The 24,172-nt window shown below is 36.0% G+C and overlaps 1 protein-coding gene across 2 annotated transcripts in view; it reads right to left on the bottom strand.

Annotated features, from left to right (window-relative positions):
• Window positions 1–3,471: 3,471 nt before the first annotated feature.
• The window catches only part of UBR5 (ubiquitin protein ligase E3 component n-recognin 5), a 134,503-nt gene continuing 113,802 nt past the window's right edge, over window positions 3,472–24,172 (bottom strand). The window contains exons 46-59 of one of the 2 annotated variants that reach the window (XM_087864682.1): window positions 23,801–23,921; window positions 23,605–23,709; window positions 20,665–20,908; window positions 18,900–19,011; window positions 18,172–18,316; window positions 17,164–17,294; window positions 15,775–15,835; window positions 13,349–13,524; window positions 13,037–13,121; window positions 11,536–11,691; window positions 10,784–10,897; window positions 9,168–9,312; window positions 7,847–7,932; window positions 3,472–4,782 (exon numbers count right to left, since the gene is read on the bottom strand). In XM_087864682.1, coding sequence (XP_087720808.1) covers window positions 4,570–4,782; window positions 7,847–7,932; window positions 9,168–9,312; window positions 10,784–10,897; window positions 11,536–11,691; window positions 13,037–13,121; window positions 13,349–13,524; window positions 15,775–15,835; window positions 17,164–17,294; window positions 18,172–18,316; window positions 18,900–19,011; window positions 20,665–20,908; window positions 23,605–23,709; window positions 23,801–23,921 — 1,894 coding nt within the window. In that variant the 3' untranslated portion in view covers window positions 3,472–4,569. The remainder of the gene's footprint in view (window positions 4,783–7,846; window positions 7,933–9,167; window positions 9,313–10,783; window positions 10,898–11,535; window positions 11,692–13,036; window positions 13,122–13,348; window positions 13,525–15,774; window positions 15,836–17,163; window positions 17,295–18,171; window positions 18,317–18,899; window positions 19,012–20,664; window positions 20,909–23,604; window positions 23,710–23,800; window positions 23,922–24,172) is intronic. The other variant, XM_045805836.2, reaches the window with a different exon arrangement.

Here is a 24,172-nt window from a genome sequence, read left to right as displayed (position 1 = left end):
GACTGGAGGGGGAGGGACTTGCTAGACTAGCACTGGTGCCTGCAATCTAGACAAGCACAGTGGCCAAACCTAATGTCCCTTCCAAAGGTGGAAAAGTTTGGGTATAAATGGAGAAAAGGAAAAACAGTAGCTATGGGCAAAAGAATGAATAAATGGGCTATGTAATGAGGGAAATCCAGTATTACCTTAACACCTAGAAAGAGGCTCAGAGCAAGAGACTGTGTTGTCTGTTAGCTTGATGACACCAGCTGCCTCAAATGATGAAGGCATACATTTGACACCACTCCTGCTTTTGGAACCTGACAAGAAACAATGGAAGCTTGCAAACCTAAATGGTCTCGCCCTGGAAGACATTTTTCATGTGATAGGATGGTAGACTAAGATAGTTATTAATGACATTGGATTCTAGTAATATGCTGGTATCTTCTGACCTTTTTGATTGTTTTGCTATAAAAGTACCCATGTTTGAAGACTCAGGAGTGGATTTATAGTAAGAAATATGTATTTGGTCTTCGTCCTCCTTTCTGTCAAAGAGCTCCTAAAACCCTTGGAATTTAAGTGATGAGAGTGGTGAAGTTGTCTTTTGTTATATTAATGAGGTAACTTCTGGACCACACCTAAACATGGAAGCTGGTTGCCAGGGGGAATCCCCTGTAATTTCAGGGGTTGAACTTTTAGTCCCACGTGCACCGTCCATGTACACACATACACTTCGGGAGAGGGAAAGGTAGTGGGAGTTGAATCAGTATCAGTGACCAATGATTTAATCTTTGTAATGAAGCCTCTATAAACACACAAAGGACAGGGTTCAGAGAGCTTCCAGATGAACATGTAGAGATGCAGGAAAAAGTCACATGCTTAGAGAGGGCATGGAAGTTCCACACCCTTTAATCATGTTTGGTCCTATACTTATCTTCTATCTGGTTGTTCCTGAGTTATATCCTTTTATAATAAACCAATGATCTAGTAAGCAAAATGTTCCTCTGAATTTGGTGGTCCACTCCAGCAAATCATTCAAACCCAAGGAGGGGTTCACAGGAACCTCTGATTTACAACTGGTCAGTCAGAAGTACCGGTAACAACGTGAGCTTGCAATTGACATCTGAAGTGAAGGGCAGTCTTGTGGCACTGAGCCCTTGACCTGGAGAATCAGATGCTATTTCCAGGTAGGTAGTGTCAGAATGAGTTAAATTGTGCTAGTATTGGTGCATTGCTTGGTGGTATGGAGGACATCCCCTACAACACACACACACACACACACACACACACACACACACACACACACACACTGTGGGTATGCTTGGTGGTATAGAAGAAATCCCCCCGCCCCCTCCCCACAGTATTAGAATCCTTAATGACCAACTCACTTACTTATAAGCTTATCTTCCACAAAATTGCCCAGTGTTTGGTGGTATGGATGAAATCCCGTGAACACACACAAATTGGGTATTAGAACCCTTATCGACCAACTCACTTGCTTATAATCATACTTTCCACAAAATAGCATAGCCCAGTGTTTAGGAATGCAAGCTCCAGAATGCCTAATGTCATCTCACTTTAGTACTTATTAACTGTGTAAGCTTGAGCAAATTGTTTAACCTGTGTCTAGTTTCCTGTGAGGATGGCAACAGCCCCCATCTCATAGGATAAAAGGAGATACTATATGTAAAGCACTTGACAAAGTGCCTGGCACATAGTACTGAATAGAAGTTAGTAATTAAGAGAAACTTCATGTTGCACAGTCATAGCAATGCAGTAATTTTTAATTTGAAGAGAGGTAACAAGGTAATTTCTTATAAAGTATCTTGAGATGAATAAATAAATCACATTTTAAATATATCTCTACATTAATCAAATGATGTTTAGAGAAGAATTAATCTCTGTCCATGCCCACCTGCTTAGGTTAATGTAAACATTGAAAATATTTTCAATCGGCCTATTGACACTTCCAGCCAAGTCCTTTATTAGGAGAAAGAACCTAATCCAGGACTAGATGATTGACAGAAGTATTTTTCCATAGGCTGTAAGTAGGAGACAACAGGGGGATTTACATTCGTGAAAAAGAATGTTCTTGCAGTGTTTCAGAATCACCTGGGATGCTGTTTTAAGAACAAAGATTTCTGTACTCCACTGAAGACTTATTGAATCAGAATGTGATTGAAAGAATGGGCAAAGATTAGGGAAATCTGCATTGACAAATACTACCTCAAGGGAAGATCTGTTCTGAGTTCAGACCTAGAAATCACTGGCTACCTTTAAACAGAAATGATCATCTTTAGAAGAGAAATGTTGAGGGGCAAGTATTAAATAGTGACATCATACTATTAAAAACCTCAAGTCAGTTTCAGTAAGCTATTATTATACTGGATAGTCAAGATAGATGGTTTATGTCGGCGTGGGGGGGGGGGGAGGGAGAGGGTATAAGTAGCAAAACTTTGAAAACCCCTCAGTAAAGTTCATTCTTGGTCTTCTCGTCCTAAATTTGTTTTCAATTCTATTAATCACTAAACAAGACCAAAAGAGAACTTTATTTTACATGACTTTATTTTCCATTTAGAACCATTTTATGCTTTACTTTAAAAAAAAAAAAAACTCACTCTGCTTTTAATAGTCCTAAAAGCATTTTAACCAAAATCTTGATTTAGGAAGACTTAAGACATTGTGCATTATTTTAAATATTTTCATTCTTTCAGTAACTATTAAAAATAAATTCACAATTAGGGTTTCAAATGTCCTAATCATATCTAGTTTGTTTTCATTTAATATTTTATCCCATCATGTGCATACAGAAGTTAAGGAGATATATAAATTTTATCTTTCAGACACATTGATGATAATTAGCTCTTAATCTAATTACTATTTCATTTACTCAGAAATAGCATTTAGACATAAAAACCAGTGTCTCACTTTGTAAAATAACCTTTGGTTAATTTACACAAATCTAATACAGCATGTTGTGTAACTTTTAAGTAATACAATGAGTTTCACTACTATCATTTTAGTTTTTAATATTTATTGTGTCAGCAGGGCTGAGAATATCACATGGTTCAGTCTTCTGCAGGAAGTTATGTAACAAAAGCATAGTGCCTTTGAATATGAAAAACATCCCAAAGGCCAGGAGTCCTCTTAAAGGAATTGAAAGGTAGAGATTTCAGAGAACTTCTCTCATTTTCAATATGTGAAGTGACTAGTTTAAGTCACTTTTTGAAGACTTAGTGAGAAAACAGTGTTCCTTATGCCTTTGAATAAAGCTACTAAAACCACAAGAATTTAGAGATATTGGTTCTAGGCTACATAATTAATGGGTCATCAAAAAAGAACCTGTCACTTAGTTACTAAGTATAAGTGAATTAACTTCCTATGCCAAGTAAGGGTCACACTTCACTTCCCTCATTTGTAAAAAGAAAAGATGGCCTGGCCAGTGCCATTCAGGATTCTCTGCTAACTGTAAAATGTGGACTGATTTTCTTCTCTTTCTTATAGTCCATGTGTATATAAACTTTCAGTTCTTTAAATCAAAAAATTTTTATGCACATAACCATGTTGGTGTATTACCCTTAGTTTAAAAATGTACAACTACATAAATAAAAACTATTGTTTCTTCAATATTACTTGACATTTCTTCTGTAATTTCTTTATTTAAAAAAGTAAATGTAACAAGATACTTAAAAAAGGCTAGATACAAAAGTAGTTAAGCTGCTCACGAACATTTAAAATTTTCCAAAATGTATCTTCAATAATCATGATCTTATAAAACATTTTACAGTTATCAGAAAGTGCCCAGGCTGAGTTTACATAACTGAAATACCTTAGTACAAATGTCTAATTAGAACTGAAGTGCAGTAACCTCCTGACTGACTGCTCATTGAAATAGGGATACAAAGAAAAAAAAGTTGATTGTGATAAAGTACTGTGCATTGGCCCCATCATATGTACAAAAAAGTGCCCTTACTCAAATGAACAAATTACATGCAAAATATTAGTGATATCATTTAATATCCTAGAGCTCAATGCAGCTAAAATAAACCGCAATAAGTGGTTTTCATAGGTAAAAGTGATTTCATCTCTAAGATCTGAATGTCCAGAACTTTTTACAAGTTCCATATACATGATACACAATTGCAGCCAACCACAAATTAAACACCATAAAAAAAGTTAAAATGAAAACACAGAACATACTTAATCTTTTATTTTGAAATTCCCTATTCCCTCTATACAAGAACCTTTGCTGAAACACTTTCCACAAAGGCAGCAGTGAATTTTCAGAACATTTTACATTTTTCCCCTCAGCAAAAAGATAAATCACAGTGTAAATTATGTTGTTCTGCTGTCATCTTTGGCTGGGGTTAGACCCAGAAGTTGTAGACTAGCAAACCATTAGTCAAATTTTTGCTAGTGCTCCTCAGGCCTTTAAGCTACAAACTCAGCAAGGAATGTTTGCATTTAATCTCTTTAAGGTACCACCAGGGGGTGTGACAGCATTAACTTCCATAAACTTTTATAGACAAATGGAAAAAAATCTACAAAATTAGCTAGTAATATTACACAGCAATACACACTTTTTATACTCTACACAAAACCAAAATTCTTGGTCTTAATGGCGAGTAGCAACTTCTGTTTGAGAATCTGTTTAGAGGAATAGAGTGGGACGTAAAGTCGAGAAATACAAGTGTTTGCAGTAGGAAGATGTTGGTCATCTGGTGGTCTTATTGTGATTGAGGGCATAGGCTGGAATCCTTCTTCACTGGCTGGTAATGATGGGCTTGATGTCCAAAAGTAAACCTAAACAGGAATATAATAATTACAATTTTGGCTTTTAAAAGATTAATATTAATTCTGGCAATAGAGAGAGCCCCATTCTTTAAAACCTACAGAGGGATATTATTTTGAACTGGGTTTTAAATTTATTTCTTGTACTGAAAAGGTTCGGGGTCAGAAAAGAAAGTGTCAGGTATGTAGAAAAGTGACTGTTTCTAGGGCCTCAGTTTCTCAATGGGCCTTTCCAGTGGCTTTTGAAGTATCTTTTAGTGGAAATAGGGCACAAGGTACCCAAAAAAGTTTTCAAATTCACAAAGGTTATCAAAAAAGTTGTTTTGCATTTTATGTACCAGCAAAATAATCCAGTATTTTCAGTGCTATATTGTGACACAGGAATAATTAAAGTGTTGGGGAGTATCTACTGTACATAAAATCCACGCAATAAGCCATATTCACATTGAATTTTACTACACATTTTGTGACATCGAGTAAATATGATAAATGTTAACTTCTGTACTTTACATCATTCCTCATTGATCTATACATATATACACACGTTACATTCTTACAGTGCCCAGTGCCTATTTCTTAAAGGTAAGCCTTTTTAAATCTAATGCATTCCAAAATGCACAACTAAAAAGACAAATATATCCAATCTCCCAGAGTGACTAGAAGACCTAAATGAACTACAGTTGACCCTTGAACAACATGGGTTTGAACTACATGAGTCCACTTACATGTGGATTTTTTTTTTTTTTTTTTTAAGTAACCTCTATACCCAGTGTCTGGCTCGAATTCACAATCTCAAGAGTTGCATACTCCATCAACCTGAGACCGCCAGGTGCCCCACATGCAAATTTTTTTTTATAAATACACAACATAGAGTACTATAAATATATTTTCTTTATGATTTTCTTAACATTTTCTTTAGCTTACTTTAAGAATTCAGTTATATATTACATACAACATACAAAATATGTGTAATGGACTGTTTGTTATTGGTAGGCTTCTGGTCAATAGCAGGCTATTATAGTAAAGATTTGGGGGGAGTCAAAAGTCATACTCAGATTTCAACTGCATAGTGGGTTGGTGCCCTTAACCTCCATATTATTCAAGGGTCAACTGTAACCTGCTATCCTGAAGAATGGTTTTATGAGAAATCTCCTCTAACTTCTATAGAAGGGGGCAGAAAAGAATCCCTGCTAAGTGTCAGGGTCTACAAAATCTTCAAAGAACTTTATAAAAGATGCTCTAGAGATAAAGCTGGTCCAATTCACTCATTTTACAAGTAAAGAACAAACTTAAAGTGCTCCTCCAAAGATGGATATGGTTAGCCAGGGTAGATAGATAACTACCATTGCTGGACATCCATACTACAAGATTTTTCAGAACTTTTATTAGTAAACTGTGACTAAGAGGGGAATAAACTATGTGTTGCCCATTAGCCCAAAATACCCTATAACTTGCAGGACTAATAAGGGAGAACAGTTTACTCTGAATAATCTGTGATATTCTTATGTCCTTCAGCTCTTCTCCTCAGATACATCAGGATAAAACCAACAACCGTGAAGCATTCTTCCCAAAAGAGGACAGGGAAAAGACCCCTTAATATGCTGCTTAAGCCCTACAAATTGAGGAATAACACAAATCAAAGCTGTTTATAGGAAATTCTGAGGCTTTTTACAAAGGGAGATCTTCTTTCTTTCATTTCAAAAACTGAATAGTTAGCAAATTTATCTTCCAGTAGAAGGCAGAAACTGCAGTGCAATTTAACTTGACTGACAGAACTGAGGATTTACTGGTTTAAAAACAGAACATTAAAACTAGGGGATAAAAAAATAGTCCATTAAAACCTTAGAATTGTAACAGCCAATCATTTCTGTTTTTGCTATGTCTTATAGAACTGATATGGCCCCTTGCTTTAAGAAACAAGGTACCGGAATCAAAAAACTGACTATAGGTGGTAGAACCCTGACAATGAAACCGAAAAGGACAGATACGGTATTAGCACTGGCAGAGACTTTAGAATCCACAAGATTGAATTACATGGAACCAAGTATATGGACTCTACCTAGAGGACAACCTAAGTGGAAATTACCAGAGTGTCTAAAACCAAGAACAGAACCAACAGACATGACAGCTAGGACTACCAAAAAATCTGTCTCACTATAGTGCAGAAATATTAGAAGGGACCATGTAAAAATTAAGGAGTCCTAAATGCAGAACCCCCTCCCAAAAAAAAGTTACTGACTCAACTGAAGATAAAGGGGAAACTGCAAGTTTCGTGCTTTCCTGCACAACTAACCATTTTCCCTCTCAAATAAAATTGGAGGATAGTTGTAGAAATTGGATCATTTTTATATATTCCACAAGTAGTCTGTTTTTAGTTACTGAGAACTAAGGCTGGTTCGACAGGGGATATGTTTCAGGGAACCATGAGGAATACGAGTAGAAAGGATTCCCTAGGATTTTCCAGGTAAGGAACGTCCCTCAAATTTCTAAAAGAAAGTCTGGTGAAGATTGCCTTTCAAGATTAATGGACAGGTTGATTTGGTTATATACTCAAGGCTGGACATAGATTCCACTGACTTGGTAGGCTTTTCACTATATTATCTAGTTAATGATTCTAATAAGATTAAAATCATAGACTTAATACCCACATATCACAAGCTATTCTATTCCTAGTTTACAGACTTCAAAATTTTTGAATAGTATCTTGATTGCTAAGACTTGCCACTGGTCAAAAGGATTAAGGATATATAAAAGGAGCAGCCAGCATATATAAGCACTATAGGGAAAAAGAAACCTGTCTCAACAATTAACTGGTATTATCTTCTGGAACTAAGGATAACATATCAAATAGCTAAATGCATTTTACTCTGCATTTAAAGCCTGTAAGGCTTTATTACTCCTTTAGGTTTTCAGTTCTAGAGTAGAAAAACTAAAACTGCCTTATATTTCTGACCTTTCTATAATTTCCTTAGCCAAAATTGAAATGACCATTTGTTTACAAACTTAAAAGGCTATCATACACAATATTTTAAAATTTCATATCTTTGCTACAAATTTTGTGAAATTTTTAACTTACAAGATCTTGTCGTTCTGTCATGCTCATCTTCTCTACTATTGACCAGAACCAACGCTTGAACTGCAAGAGCTTCTCAGCATTTTCTCCTAAGAATGAAGAATATAAATCCAGTATACTATGTCAGTTATATTTAAAAATTGCTTCTTATAAAAATAGATTAAAATTGAAATTTAGGATCAGAGGTCTAATTCCTAATACAGGAAATTAGGACCATTTGCATAATGTAAAACCTATAATAGTTCATTAGTCAATCCTGACTTAAGATGACCAAGAAAAATGGACCACCAGCCTAGCCTCAAAAATGATAATCACATGACTTTAATCCCATATGTAATTCATGATTCTTTTCATGAACTTTTAAACCAGTGTTCACAAATTTTAATGAGTTTACGAATCACTTGGGAGATCTTTTTAAAATGCAGATTGTCATTTACTAGGTTGGGGGTGGGGGGGAGAGGAGGAAAGGAAAGGAGATTGCATTCTTAAAAAACTTCTAGATGATGCTGATGCTGCTTATCTGAGGATCATATCTGGAGGGGCTTTTGTATTTATTTTCCCCTCTTAGGTTTTTGTTTTGTAAATGAGACAATTCTTATCTCACAAGTACTGAAAACTATATTAAAAAGCACAAAAACTACAATACAATGAATCTATATGCTGCCGAGCACAGAGAATTAATCCAAAAAGCTGTTTATAAAATGTAAATAAAGGAGGAAAACTAGTACCTTCATGTACACAGTTAATTTTGAGCTACATCTTGTAAGGAATTTCTTGGAGCTTCCAGTGTTTTATAGTACGGTCACAGCTAAAATTCTATCCTTAGGCTTACTGGACTTTGAAAACAGAGTTGCAACAAATCAGGCCCTGAAGGTCAATGTTATCCTAGGAGGATTATCACTACCTCTTATTAATTCTTTCTAGATTCTCCGTGTGTTTGTGTGTTGTTACATCTTTGTAAGTGAACTTTGGGTCCAGTTCTACAAAGCAAACACCATATGGTCAAATTCTTTAATGAGAGAGTCTAAGAGAAGCGAATTAGGAAAGGCCAGAATTGTCACATGGATTATTTTTTCTTAGTATATAAAAATCCTTTTATGTAGTTGCTCACCATAAAGAATTTTTACTTGTATTTATACTAAACCATATATTCTTTAAAACCTAGAAAAATTAAAAGAATTAAGAATAACCTAATGCCAAGTCATCATAGTTCAATCTTAAAAATGTAAACCGAAAACGTTTTAAACACCTGAGTAACAGCATTTCTAAGTCCTGTAAATATATCTATCGAGTTTATTCCTTAAACATTCAAAAAATTTCATACCTGATTCATCATTGAAAGAGGTGAAACTGATCAACATCTGCACATTAACTTCACCACAGCCATTTACCAAAAGCCTAAAATCTTCTGCTGTTAAATCTTCTAATGAATTTTTTGGAAGCACATCCAGTAGACCTTTCCTCATTGCCTACAGAATATTTTAAAAATTACCTTTTTATTAATCTCAGTACTTTATTTTCCATGTAGCATTATTGCTAAACCCCAATATCTAATTTTAGCAGAACAAGAATACTAGTTCTCATTTTAAACCAGAAAGAAAGAAATTAAGTTCTGTATTTTGAATTTAATAGATTCAAAAGAGGCAGAGGGGAAAAAAGGCATCATGAATAGGCTACAGGTTCAAAAATGAAATAGTATTATTATACAGTAGGATTTAACTGAACATAATTTAATTATGTTAATAACAGGCTAGTCATTAAATAAAAATAGCTTCAATGTGTCAAACATGCTATCCTGTCACATCCTATGAAAGGTATCATAATGACAAAAAAAACACATCTGAAATCTAGAAGCTTACCAAGAAATTACAATGTGCCAAGAACTGTTCTAAGCAAGCCATGATTTGAATCCTGACAGTAGGACTTTAGAACTTGCACAGTTATTCCCAGCACACTTGACAAGGGACGCCTGGATGGCTCAGTCAGTTAAGCATCTGCCTTTGGCTTAGGTCATGATCCTAGGGTCCTGGGGTGGAGCCCCACAATGGGCTTGTTGCTCAGCGGGGAGCCTGCTTCTCCCTCCTGCCTGTGTGCCTGCTCTCTCTGACAAATAATAAAACAAAACATTTGACAAACACAGCAGGCCTGATGTTTCTCTTTAGAAGGCCCTCACTGGGGGGGGGGGGGTGTCTTTGGCTGGCATCTGAAACTTGGCTTTACTGATATGGCTATTTTTAATGCCTGGAGCAATGAACCCTGCTGTATCTGCTTGCCTAGACCATATGTGCAAACAGTGTGATTTATGATGAATTTCCTCTAAGAGTCTGAATTTCAATAATCATGGCTGGATGCATAGGCAGAAAATGCTTACAGGACTGGCCTCCAAAAAAACAAAAACCTGGGCTGTGGCTCTTAAGCAGGCTTCTTTAAACATAAACACTGTACGTGTGTTTCTATAATTCACTGCTGAAGGAAAGAAATAGGTTCTTTGTGATAGCCCACAGCCTGAGAGAGAGAACTTTGGAAGGCTGCACGTACATTTTCTCCAGACTTGGTCTACTGTACTTTTTCCCTTGTTTTGAGTCCTTTTGCTATAATAAACCATGACTATAATTGCCTTAGACTCCATCTAGTCAGTCACCTAGACATGGGTGGTGGTAGGACCCCCAAACAGTAGTCATTTCAGTTCCGCAAGAATCCTTTCCAAACTTTTACTCACCAAATAGACTTTCTGACGATTACATGGGTTTTCCAAATAGTTTTACTGAAAAGAGAGTGCTTGGTCTGGAGTCAGGTGTAATTTACATTGTACATAAATTAATTTGGTTTAGAAGTTCTAACCTTTGATAGGCAAGCTGAATACACTCTTAACTAGTTTACCACACATGAAGACACAAAGAGCCTCATCAGGTCAAAGAGCACTTGCAAGAGAGTACTCACGTGTAATGGCTGTTCTGCAACTACCAACATTCTGTGTTCTGCATATTTCCGCACATACTCATACACATTCTGGGGAGTCACTGGTATATTTACACCATTAGGAATAAGTTCAACCTGTAAAAAATTTAGCATTGCCATTTAAAAGCTATTTTGTCAAAGCAGTAGGAAGTCCACAGTTCATACTGCATGGTGCACTGGATGTTATACGCAACCAAAGAATCATCGAACTTTACATCAAAAACCAGGGATGTACTGTATGGTGACTAACATAATACAATAAAAAATAAATAAAACAATTTCCTAAAATTCTAAAGTCTAAAGACAATTCTGGGGGCCTCTGGGTGGCGCAGCTGGTTATGCGTCCAACTCTTGGTTTCACCTCAGGTCGTGATCTCAGGGTAGTGAGATCGAGCGCCGTGTGCACAGTTTCTCTCTCTCCCTCTCCCTCTCCCTCTCCCTCTGCCCACCCCTCACTGTCTCTGAAATTTAAAAAAAAAATAAAGTAAAAAAGTAAGATAATTCTGTATCTAAGAAATACAAAAAAATAAGTACAAAAAACTCTTCTACTTCTCAGTCTGTCTCATTAACTCTCCATCTCTCTCTCTCTGTGCCTGTCCAGATATCTGCTGTGTTTTTTCTCCGTATGTTTGTGTCTCTTGTTCTGTCCCCATCTAAATTATTTCTATATAAGATAAGCAAACAGACCAATCAAATTCTCTTGCCAGAATCAGAAAATTACATATTTGCTTTACCTGTCCTCCACCCTCTTCTTTACACAAGTCAATTGCAAATGCCAAATCCATTGCAGAGAAAACAGCATCAGCATCTGAACTCTGAGAAGCGAGGATAAGTTGCCGTAAACTCTCATACATCACAGGGTCAAAAAAAGCAAAATCATGCCAATTGACCTAAGAAAGTAATCATATGAAACTCAATTATGAAACATCTTTACTGAATTTTATCTAATTTGAAGATATAAAGAATATTCCACTAAATATAACTGATTTGAAGAGGTAAAATGTTAATCTTTGGCTCTGATAATTATTTAACTTTCAAAATATAATAAGTATATATTTTGAAAAAAATTTAAAGCCAATAGTGGAGGAGTTTAAGTTCCAAAATAATTTATTTGCAAAAACCTGCACTAATTATCAAACAGTGATCATGCTGAGCAGCTGCTCCTTAGTATACGTCCTATTTAGTCTTGATTATAATCATAAAATATAGATTATTCTAGATGATGAATCTGATGCTCAAAGGAATTCAGTAGCTTATTGAAGGATATATCATTGGGTTAAACTTGAGTCTACTTGATTCCATCTTTTCCATAAACCTTGTTAAAAAGGCTCAATGCATCAACATTACTGAGCTATTGCTGAATTAAATCTAGTTCTTCTTTGCACAAGAACATTTTAGCTGGAATACTTTCAAGAATTCAACAGGGTCAGAGTTTACACCATTTTATATGTACCTGCATACATATGTACACACACATATATAATGATATGCTGTATTAATAGAAAACTATTCATCAGTGGGTTTGATTCAAGAAAATTATTAGACGACAGCTTCAACAATGTTAATTCATATCACACGTGTGATATACATTGCTGGAAAAGACTAAAATATTTCATTGTTTTGTATCAAGTAATTTCTTTATAATACCTTTAGGAACACTGGCAGTTGTGTTTTAAATCAAAAGCTGCATAATTAGTATTATACATTAATTTTAAAGGATGTGGTCCTCCCCCCCCATATAAAAAGAATGTGCAGGCAGTCAGACTATCAAAGCACATAAAGAAATTAAGCTAATTCTATCACCCAGAGATAAATATCAAGCATGCTATGCTGTATTTTCTCACATTCTTTTGTCCCCTCTCCCTCCTGTACATTTTACATATATTTTTGAAGCCAACAACACTCTTTTCAATAAAACACAACTTCTACTTCCACTACCACCTGTTTGAACAAATAGTAATAGTTAAAATCTATAGAGCACTTACCAGGCACTACAGTTTTACCATTTTGCAAATGGAAAAATATGCCATAGGTGTGAGGGGATTTGTCTGCATCAAGATCCAGGTCTGTCAGACACCCCCAAACCCACCAGTGTCACCCACTCTGCTATGCTATCTCCTCCATGTACTGAGATTTTTTCTCCCATGTCATTAAATGTTTGAAAATGATTTATAATGGCTATAAAAGGAAATTTTTGCAATTGTAAAAGCAGTTAGGTTCATTAAAATCACTTACTTTCCTACCAAGCAACACTTTAATTACATGTCTATTCAATGTAATAGGACATAGTTCATTCTGTAACAGACATAGTCCAAGAATCCTAAAAATAAAAACAGGGAAATACATTTAAATTTGAAAATAATTCTAAAACACATATAACCCCACATATACATACATAATATACATACAGTATTTTGAGAAATTTTCTACAGCCTCATTTCTAATCAGTATGAAGAACATACACACATTTAAAAAACTAGTATGTTTTAGAAAAGTCTCAAACTGAAATTTTTAAAAAATTCAAATATAAGATTAGCATTATTTTACCTGCCAATGTTTCTGAAACAATTCAACCTTGCTTCTGTGTTTTTGCCAGGCCTTGGAGTATAAAATCCTCTTTTTCCAGGTTGGTAAAACAAAGGGGCATTATCGTCACCATCGTCTGTATCATCTAAATCCATATCTACAACACTGCGACTAGAGCCATGACGCTTTCGGTTTTCCTAATAATAGAACATAATATTAAGTCCCAAGATTGACTTTATTTTTTTTAAAGCTTTTATTTATTTATTTGAGAGAGAGTACATGTGCATGCAAGGCGGGTAGGGAGGGACAGGGACAAGCAGACTCTGCACTGAGCATGGAGCCCGATGCTGGGCTCGATCTCAGGACTCTGAGATCATGACCTGAGCCGAAATCAATAGTTGACACTGCCAACCAAGCCACCCAGGCGTGCCCCAAGATTGATTTTAAAAACAAACCACATGAACTAGTTGTCTAAAATCACTCAAAGTGAAGTGGGGTAGGTAAAGCAACATTTATATTTAAATGTAAACTTTTTAATTCATCCTTTCAGAACTGTGATATATAAAGCTCATGCCTATTAAATCTTTAATTTCTCTGTCCTTTTAAAATCACTAATGAAACTGGTAGCTTCTTTCACCCTAATTCCTTACAGATATTTTTGCTGGATATAAAAATAATGAACCATTGTCTTCTGGCCCGTAGCATTCTGAAGAGAAATTCACTGTCTTTCAAATCACTGTTTTCCATATGTAAGGCACTGTTTTTGGCTGCTTAGTTTTACAGCAATTCAATCATAATATATATAGACATAGTTTTCTTTCCCTTTGTCCTATTTAGGGTTCACTGACCACCTTGAATCTATAAATCTAGGTCTCGTACCAAATTTGGGAGGTTCTCAGCTGCTGTTTCTTCAAATACTTTCCTGTAGTAGTCTCTCCTCTTCTGGGTACTTCAATGACATGGATGTTTGATCTTTTATTATGGTCCCACAGATTCCTGAAATTCTTTTGTTCAAAATCTTCTATTCTTCAGAGTAGATAATCTTCAAACTGACATTTTCCTATCATCTTCATTCTGCTATTGACCTATCTACTGAATTTTTTTCTTTTAGACATTGTACTTTTTTAAAGATTTTATTTATTTGAGAGAGAAGCAGAAAGAGCATGAGCGGGGTGGGGGGAAAGCAGGCTCCCTGCTGAGCAGGGAGCCCAGTGTGGCACTCAATCCCAGGACTCTGGGATCATGACCTGAGCCAAAGGCAGACGCTCACCGGACTGAGCCACCCAGGCATCCCTAGACATTGTACTTTTTAATTCTAAACTTTTCCCTTGGTTCTCCTTTGAAGTTTCTATTTCTCTGCTGTGATCCTCTTTCAGTTCACTAGTGCTTAACTTTATTTCATAGTCTATCAGATAAAGATACCCCCATCTCACAGAATATGAGATGAAGTCTTTGATAATTTCAACAAGTAGGTCATCCTGAAGTCAGCATCTACAGGTTCTTTTCCCAGGAGAACTGGTGGGTCTTTTGTAATTTTGGAGCATACCCTGGCCTTTTGAATATTAAGTTGTGAAACTCTGGGTCTTGTTAAAATGATAGGGAGAATGTTGACATTTTGGGGTTTAGTAGGCAATCAACCTGATTAGATTCAGATTGGAAGTGTTATCATCTGTGCAACAGTTCTGATAACAAATTTTCAAAGTCTTTTTTATTATACTTTTTGGGTCTGCCCTGCATATGCACCATGGATAGTCTGGGACCTGGGCAATGGTTTAATACTACACTTTAGTTCTCAAAGCCTTTTTTCTTTCTTCCAACTAAGATGGGAGTAAAAGAGATCAGCTTTACCTTCCACCTGAAACAATGCCATACCAGCTGTTTTTTGTTTCTTTTTTTTTTTAAGATTTTATTTATTTATTTGACAGAGATAGAGACAGCCAGCGAGAGAGGGAACACAAGCAGGGGGAGTGGGAGAGGAAGAAGCAGGCTCATAGCGGAGGAGCCTGATTTAGGCTCGATCCCATAATGCCGGGATCACGCCCTGAGCTGAAGGCAGATGCTTAACCGCTCTGCCACCCAGGCACCCCACCAGCTGTTTTTTCAATTTGACTTTCCTCTATAACCTGTGTGCTATTGTCTACTTTTCGGAATCCTCAGGTAGTTCCTTTTCATGTTTTGTTCAGTTTTTAGTTGTAATCAGTGGAAGAGATAAGATTATACTGGGTTTGCTAAACTATGGCTGGCACTGAAGTTCTGAGGGAACTAAAAAAGCCTTCCTTACTGCTCCTCCACATGTCTCATTTTCTCTGCATCTTTGGCACTCACTTCTTCCTTGAGGAACAAGTCCTAAGAAATTCATGACATCTCTAAATTAAAGCTTAATTCAGGCTGTGCTAAATTGGAGTTCCAAGTGCTTATTATTAGCGCATGTACACAGTATCTCTTACCTGTACCTTTTCTGAGGAGTCTAATAATCCAAGATCCAGGATACTATCAGCTCCATTTTCCCTAAAAATAAACCAGAAACCTTTCACAGTCCAGATAATTGAGACTTCTAGAATTTACTATAGAGAAACATGCATTTGAATTTATAAAGATTTATAAATACATTTATTAAAGGTTTTAAAGAATACCCAGGACACTTACTAGTCAGTGCAATTATAGGAACAGAAAAGTCAGTATTATATACACAAAAATGTAGATGCTACATGTGTGATTCAAGATAATGAGCTAAGGGCTACCTGATTTAAGACAAAAATAATGCAGTCTTCATAGAGGTACTGAAGCTCAGGCTCACAGGGGGCATTGTAAAAGAACAGAAAATGTTCAGAATAGGAATCAAATTCTTTAGTGTGTTTAATTCTAGAATCCATTCACTGTTCACTTTATATAGCCAACCAAAAGGAATCAATATTATGCATTACTTGCATTCAACAGAAAATACTACTAAATTAGCAATCCTTACATATAAAAATCTTTTTATCAAAATGCACATTCCTCTTAACCTTTTCTATAATGGGCTGAGTTCTATCAGGGTGCTGATTACCTCCAGAGATAGAAAAGGAATGAAGAAACAGTACATAAAAGTCCAGAGAAGAAAAACAGTAATCACCAGCAAAGAAAATAAACTTCTAGCAATAGTCTTTTGGCTTAGACCATTCCAAAGCTATGAAATAGGTAAGTAAGTGGCTGTTACATTTCAGTGCTTAGCCTACCCACTTATCTATTTCTAGGACTATATCCAATCTAAGTTCCTTGTGCAAAATCATGACTAGGAAGGAAAGACAGAAATTTGCATCTAAAAGGCCTCAAACTGGCTATGAGAGTAGCCTCAGGATAGAAGGCACAGAGTAAGTTTGGCATATCTTCCTGAGGTCACTTTTACCTGTCACCTTGGGAAAAGAATAACTATTAGATACTTCTAAATTTTATATTAAAACAAATATATTAACAACAGAAAACAAAAACGTGCACGGATTTTTAAGATAAATTAGGAGATCAAAAAGGAACTTCATGCTTGTGGCAAGAACTCCGGGACTACATACACCCCAATTCCTTGAAGTATCTGGCCTCTGCCATTAGGGGTATTCTGGTAGAGAATTTGGGATGTACTTTTTGTAAGTAATTTCTAAACATCAGGTATTTTTTAGAACCTAAGTCACTGCTAAAATTCTAACTTTCTAATACATGTGAAACTCAACTGTCTCACTCATGGATTTTAAGCCATCTCTTATAAAACCATTTGATGTTGTGTATAGTATATATTTTAAGATACATCCTAAAAGTTAAAGTAGTTGACGTTTAAACTGAAATGACTTCCCAATTATACACATTACCGTCCATGTGCTATAATGAGTTCCATGGCTTCATCCACTCTTGCTCTCAGAGAATCTTCACTTGCTAGAAGGAGAAGCAGCTGAGCTGGGGATAATTCCAACAGCATGCCAGTGATTTTACTTGCAAATGCCTGTAAACAATGAACAAAGTTAGTTGTCCCTACTCTGAATCGTCTTGTCTAAATCAACAATCTTTTATCCAAAAAAAAAGAAGAAAATGTAAGACACTTGAGATAACAAAAAAATTTCTGAACCAGTAAGATATTTTATTAAACTGGAAGCTTAATTATAGAGAACTTTGGTAGTCTTGTTAAAGCTAGTTTAAAATTTGTATGACAAGCCTTTTAAGATTTTTGCTATCCATGAGTAAACATACAAATACCTAGTTTCCATTTTTCCCCCTCAGAGAGGGGGAAACACTTCTTTCATGTCGAGTAGAAGATAAGAAAGGGAGGGAGGAAGTGAAAGAGGGAAAAGATGCCTGTATTTATGGCTAACGATTTACTGAAAGAACTATAATTGGTTTTCTGTTTTATTTTCTCTTGCTATAACACATGTAAATCATGTATAAAGGAAAACAAACACTAGTTTGTTTCATATTATATGAAAGAAACCTTTGACAGAACATTCTACATAAAAATCTTCTGGCAATACATAACAGCAATAACATACATTATTTGCAATATGTTTTAGCTACAACTTGTTAACAGATTAAAAAGTCTGCTTCAAAAAGTAACAATTTGTACAAATAAAGGTACAAATTAAATGCACAGATAATTACTTTAGCACAAAAGGAACTTATTAGGTAGAATGCCAACTTAGCATAGGTAGAAAAAACAAACCTCCCTCAAGCTACCCTCCAGCAAATTTTGCTGCTTCCCCTCTTAAGCTTCCTTTTTTACTTCCTTAATCACATGGCTTGCCAGTAGCTAACACTTTTACAATGCCAACTTTAATTGAAAAACAAAAATGGCACAGTTAAGAGGAAGCTAAGTGCACCATACATACTGGCTGCATTGCTTGTACACGGGGATAAAGTCTCTCTCCGAGCGCCTGACGATGTGCTGGCAGAGGATCAGGATCATCACTAGGATTCCCTTCAGAGGCTGGTCTGAAGGGCCTAGTGTCAATAGAAAGCTGTCTTCTAAAGTCTCTGTAAGAAGAACAAAGCTATTATATCTTATTTCCCTTGTTGGCAAAATAACATCAGCACAATTGGTAATAAAGATGAAAAACCAGAGCATACAGGTAGCTCCAGTTATTGGATTAAAGTGGTGGAATGCCTAATAGATGATGGAAGGGAAATAAAGATTTTCTAGATGTTGTTACTTCAAAATCTATAAATTTGCAATGCAAAGTTCAATTTGACTCTAAGGGAACAGGACCATAAAATACCAGAAATCAAAAATCCATCTACATTTCCTGGAAATTTTAGTCCAAAGTAAAATGCCACCCACCCTAATAGGAGAAAAATTAAGAGATTTAAATATAACACAATTTCCACAATTAAAATTTTAAGACAAATTTAGGAAAGAGTGATATTAAGTTATGTAATTTCAGCTGCCCCACGGTTTTAAAAGCAGAGCATTATACTAACACTATAGTTACTACTCATTTACCCAAATATTAAAAGTTTTTCTAAAAAACAGTCCATAATTGAGACCCTCTCATTATAGGCCTACCTCCAATTTCACTCAAAAAAGTGATATTCAGTAAAAGATACAAAATGATCTCACCTATCTCGATCTCTCCGAGAACCTGCTCGCAAGCCACTGCTCCTTCTCATTTCCCTTTCTCTCTCCCTTTCCCGATCCCTCTCTCCTCTGTTCCTTAATCTCTGCATTAAACCTGGAAGAAAATATGAAACACGCTTTGCTTAGATACATGTAAATGCAACTACTTTAACTTTCAAAGTCTATGTGAGGACATGAGACAAATAACATGACAGGTGAAGGTTATCTCTCGTAGCATTTGTGTTAGTACCTTTCTCTGATTCTCCCTCTAGTTTTGAAGGTTGGGGGTAATTGTATAGACTGTACCTGGCATGTAATAGATGTTCACTCAGTATTTAATGAATTATGTCACAATTGTGAAATAATATGTAGCAACCAGGGCTGTTAGTTTCACCATAAATAATGCTGAGATTTCTTGTGTTTAGAGTCCTATCTATTTTCTTTATTCTTAGTTTTTTTTTTTTTTAAGATTTTTTATTTATTTATTCGACAGAGATAGAGACAGCCAGCGAGAGAGGGAACACAAGCAGGGGGAGTGGGAGAGGAAGAAGCAGGCTCATAGCGGAGGAGCCTGATGTGGGGCTCGATCCCATAACGCCGGGATCACGCCCTGAGCCGAAGGCAGACGCTTAACCGCTGTGCCACCCAGGCGCCCCTCTTTATGCTTAGTTTTGGGCATAAAGCATTATAGGACACCTAAAACATCAGCTATTATTATTTTCAAAACCTTGAGCAAAATAAGCCAAAGTACGGTTTCCTAAAGAGAGTGCAGAAAAGTTACTTCTGAAGTGTTATGACTTCCCAGGTTCCCTCATTCACATTTGCCAGTTTCTTTTTATTATAAGACTACAGAAAGTCAAATGGTAAAACTAATGATGAAAGGCTGGAGTACTATACGCATCTTTCATCCTCAGTCCTTCTTGGAGCTCATTCAGCCTCTATGGTGGCTGCTTACAGAACTCCCAATACAGTGTCACTACAGTCTAGGTGAAATACAGGATTTTCTTAGTAATTCCCTCCCGCTGAATTATCCACCTACAAGATGACAATTTCTGCCAACACTTTACATGAATCCCTAATTATAACCTACTTAAGGCATCTCTAATTTTCAGATTTTTTTTTTAATTTGAAAATTAGGTAAGAATCCTAATCCCTAACTGCTGGTCCTTATGGAGATAGAACTTGAGCCAGGATGTTAAACAGAAAATCTTATTACCAAAAAAAACAAAGTCTCGCTAAATTATACAGTGAGGTTAGTAATACAGTCAGCCAATCTATATTTGGTTGCAAGCTCCTTATCTCACTGGGGACTGGTAGCGACTCTGCAAATTGTACTCTGAATAGCACTGCTCTAGAGAATAGTATTTTCGTAAGTGTATGTGCTAATTAAATACACGGGGTGGTGGAAATACTGTAATGTGCTCAATGAGTTTTTCTATTACCAAAGAGTTTACAATGTCCCACTCCCCAAACATGTAACAATTGAGATGAGAAACTCACTACTACCATCACATTTATGAAAATAAATGGGGCAGTAAAAGAGCGAAGTGCTAAACTGTTTGATTAGAGTCGTTTAAACAAGATTAAATCATTAATCTAGAATAAAATTGTATAAAGTTGTGAATGTACACTAACGTTCTCCCACTATACTTTTAACTGTGATTATAATTGTTTTGACGAAACAAGAATTTTTCTCCTCTTAATCCCCTTTACTAAGTCCATCCATCCAAATAATTTTTATGATGCTTGTTATCTGTAGAGTACTTACTTGTATGAGTGCCTTTGTTGGCATTTTGGATACAGTCTAAATTTGGCAGTTTTTCATTTGACAAAAATGCTTGTGCAATGGCTGTATAAAAACTTCGTGCTACACCACTGCCCTCTCCTGGCTCATCCTTAAATGTGACTTTTACTCTGTGTACAGCCATTGGCGTAGTAGCACATCTTCGACCAAAGTGATTGTTAAGCTGCCTCATGGTCTGCTGAATAAGAAGATCCCGATCCCGATCAACCTATTAAAATGCACCAAAAAGTAGTGAAGTTCAATGTTAGAAACCACCTTGAAATTTTTCTATATAAAATATGAAACTGTAATTTTAGTTTCTTCTTGAGAGTTTAACTACAAAGTAATCTGGGTTCTCAGAAGCTTATAGTTCCAAATTAAAAAAATTTTTTTCTTGAGAGAGAGAGAGAGGGAGAGAGAGGGAGAGAAAGTGAGCATGGGGGTGCGGGCGGACAGAGAGGGAGAGAGAAAATCTTAAGCAGACTCTGCACTGGGCTCAGTATCACACAGATCTCACGATCCTGAGATCATGACCTGAGCTGAAATCAAGACTCAGACGCTTAATCAACTGAGCCACCCACTCGCCACCCCCGGCCCCAAATAAAAAAACACTCTAAAGCATATAAAAATGTCTTGCATTATTAGATCAGGATAATGGAATTTAACTCAGTCTAACATTTTCTTAATAAGCCTACTGGAAAACACCAATTTGTTCAATTTTGGAATATACCAGGATAATTCCAACTAAATCAAAAGTGTGTTTTAAAACCAAACACAAACAAACAAACAAACAAAAAAACAGCAAATACACAGGATATTCCTTTGGTGACAGAAAACCACAAGCAAAGTAAAAGAAAAATGACAAGCTGGGAAAATGATTGGTGGGTGTGTTCTGTTACAGACAAAGATATACATCCAATAGTATACATAGCATTCTAAAATAACATATTTATAAAAATCTAAAAAATTGAGGGAAAAAAACAATAGAAAAAAATGGGCAAGATATACCAAACAGTTCATAGAAAAAGTAATATACTTAAATATATGAAACAATGTTTAACTTTGCTCATAAGGGAAACGCAAATTAAAACTACACGAGATGCCATTTCTTACCTATCAGATTAGCAAAAATCTAAACATTTGACAAACTGCTGGCAGGACAATAGAGAGGCATCTCACATTAATGTGTTGCAAGTGCAAAAATATATTACCATTGCGCAGAAGTTATCTTCCAGTATTTGCCAAAATTATATATGCATATATATACCCTTTGACCCATGTCTAGGTTCTACATCTAAGCATCTATCTCAAAGACATACACACTAGCCAAAAAGAAAAACACAAACCACTATTTGTAGCAGAAGATTAGAAATAAACCCAAATGTCTATCAATAAGAGATTGGCAGGGTGCCTGGGCGGCTCAGTCAATTAAGCGCCTGCCTTCGGTTCAGGTCATGATACCAGGGTCCTAGGATCAAGTACCGCGTCCCGTGCCCTGCTCAGCAGGGAGTCTGCTTCTCCCTCTCCTCCCCACTCATGCTCTCTGTCGCTATCTCTGTCTCTCTCAAATAAATAAATAAAATCTTAAAAAAAAAACTGATAAAACCATAAAATGCAGTACTATGACATAGCAGCTGTAAAAGGAAGGCAGAACACTGCTCTATACAGTGATGGCTTCACCAGTGGGATGTACTGTTATCTGGGAAAAGCAAGATGGAGTAAAATGTATAGCACACTCAGGGTCAGGAGTAGGAAGAGAGATGGGTAATGAATACATACACACACATGCACGATTATTATTTTTTTTTTTAAAGGAGGGAAAACAAAAAAAGAACAAAACACAAAAACAACGCTGAAGGGGAGAAGTTGGGGGCATGGTAAAAGAGACAGAAATAGAAACTAGATTTCCCTAAATATAACTTCTTCTGTAGAGTTGGCCTTGCACTATTGTAGATATTTTACATTAATGACAAAACCAAACCAAGAAAAGGGGAGAAAGCAATCCCTAAAAACTGAAAGCAAAAAGAAAAAGGCCCTGATTATATGCAGATTAGTAGCAAAACCACGCAAAGAAAAATTTTTTCAAGTGACTTGAAGTAATCTGACTATATCTCTAAGGACAAAAAACTGCAAATAAATCTTAAGCTATTTTCAATAATCATTTTGGGGTGGTAGTGTTGATGTCATGATTCTAAGACTGCCGGGTATATGCTGTTAAGATAAAAGCAAATGAGTAAATTTTCTTAGTGTAGCTGGGAAGTTGGATTTTTGGTTTGGAAGAAAGGAGATAAAGACTAAGAGGTGGCAATAAAACAATTATGTGATCCTAAATCTTGAATTTGAATTGGAAATATCAAGTATGCACTTATGATGTAATTTCTCTTTTTTTTTAAAAAGGAAAATTTCCTAGCTCTATCCACTGAAAAGACCTAGAAACCATGACCAACCTAGTAGGCAATGAGCAACCTACAGCCCAGATTATAATCTCGAAATACTTTTCCTACTAAAAGGAACCAAGGCTTCTTGAAGAAATGGTTGATTTAAGGTCTGTGACAGGAAATGCAAAAGATGAAACATACCAAAAAGTAAAGTAAGTTATTGAAGATTGTTGGAGTCCTGTCAAAAGGACAGAGGAGCCAAAAAGGACTCAGGACTCCCACTAGCCAAAGAGACAATCTGAACATCAATGGTATATAATAACCTCAATGGAATAAAGGACATCAAAAACATTAAAAAAACTGAAAATATTCACTGATCATGAGAAGATGTTAGGAAACCAACCGCCAGAGATAACCACTACTCTAAATATGGTGATTACCATTTATTAAAATTTTAATTACACAAAACATATCCCTAATAAGATTATTGGTTTTAAACTTCATATAAATGGCACACTATACGTATAGTATAAGAAAATCTGAATACCTTTACCTCTAGTGATAAATCTCTTGACTGCTGGTTCCTCAGTTTTTCCATTTCTCTACGGAATTTTGATTCTTTTACTTCAAAACCACCCAATTCAGTTAAGATCTTAAAAAAAAAAAAAAGTGCACGACAGAATTATTCTCTGACAGAAGTTCTTACCAGGCAGAACAGAATTAAAAGTGCTCAAAATACATACTGATCCAGGTTCTGCTCCAACATCTTCCATGAACACCCTGCCAAATAGTTCCAAGGAAAGGCGCCAACGTCCTAACAGCATATCGTGGGAAATAACCATTCCCATGAAGCTACACTGTGGCCTGCAAGAGGTTTAAGGGGAGAGTGGGAAGTAATTTAGCCAACTACAAAAATTCCCTGATTTTTGGTCAATGACAATAATTTTCTTGGTCTTTTCGTATTCTGAAGTCTTAAGTACTTCAAATCACATCCTAACAGAATTTTTCTGTAACTACTCATTCATCACAGAACTTCTCATTTTTATTCCATCATTTCTTCTGTCCTTTATATAAGCATACATCTCCCAGCTGCCTACCTTCATCTTCAATTTTAC

The sequence above is a fragment of the Ursus americanus genome, chromosome 9, assembly GCF_024610735.1.
Source record: "Ursus americanus isolate L20-20 chromosome 9, mUrsAme1.1.p, whole genome shotgun sequence".
Lineage (NCBI taxonomy): Eukaryota > Metazoa > Chordata > Mammalia > Carnivora > Ursidae > Ursus > Ursus americanus.
The sequence above is the reverse complement of the archived record's forward strand: the minus strand, read 5'-3'. Positions and strand labels throughout refer to the sequence as shown.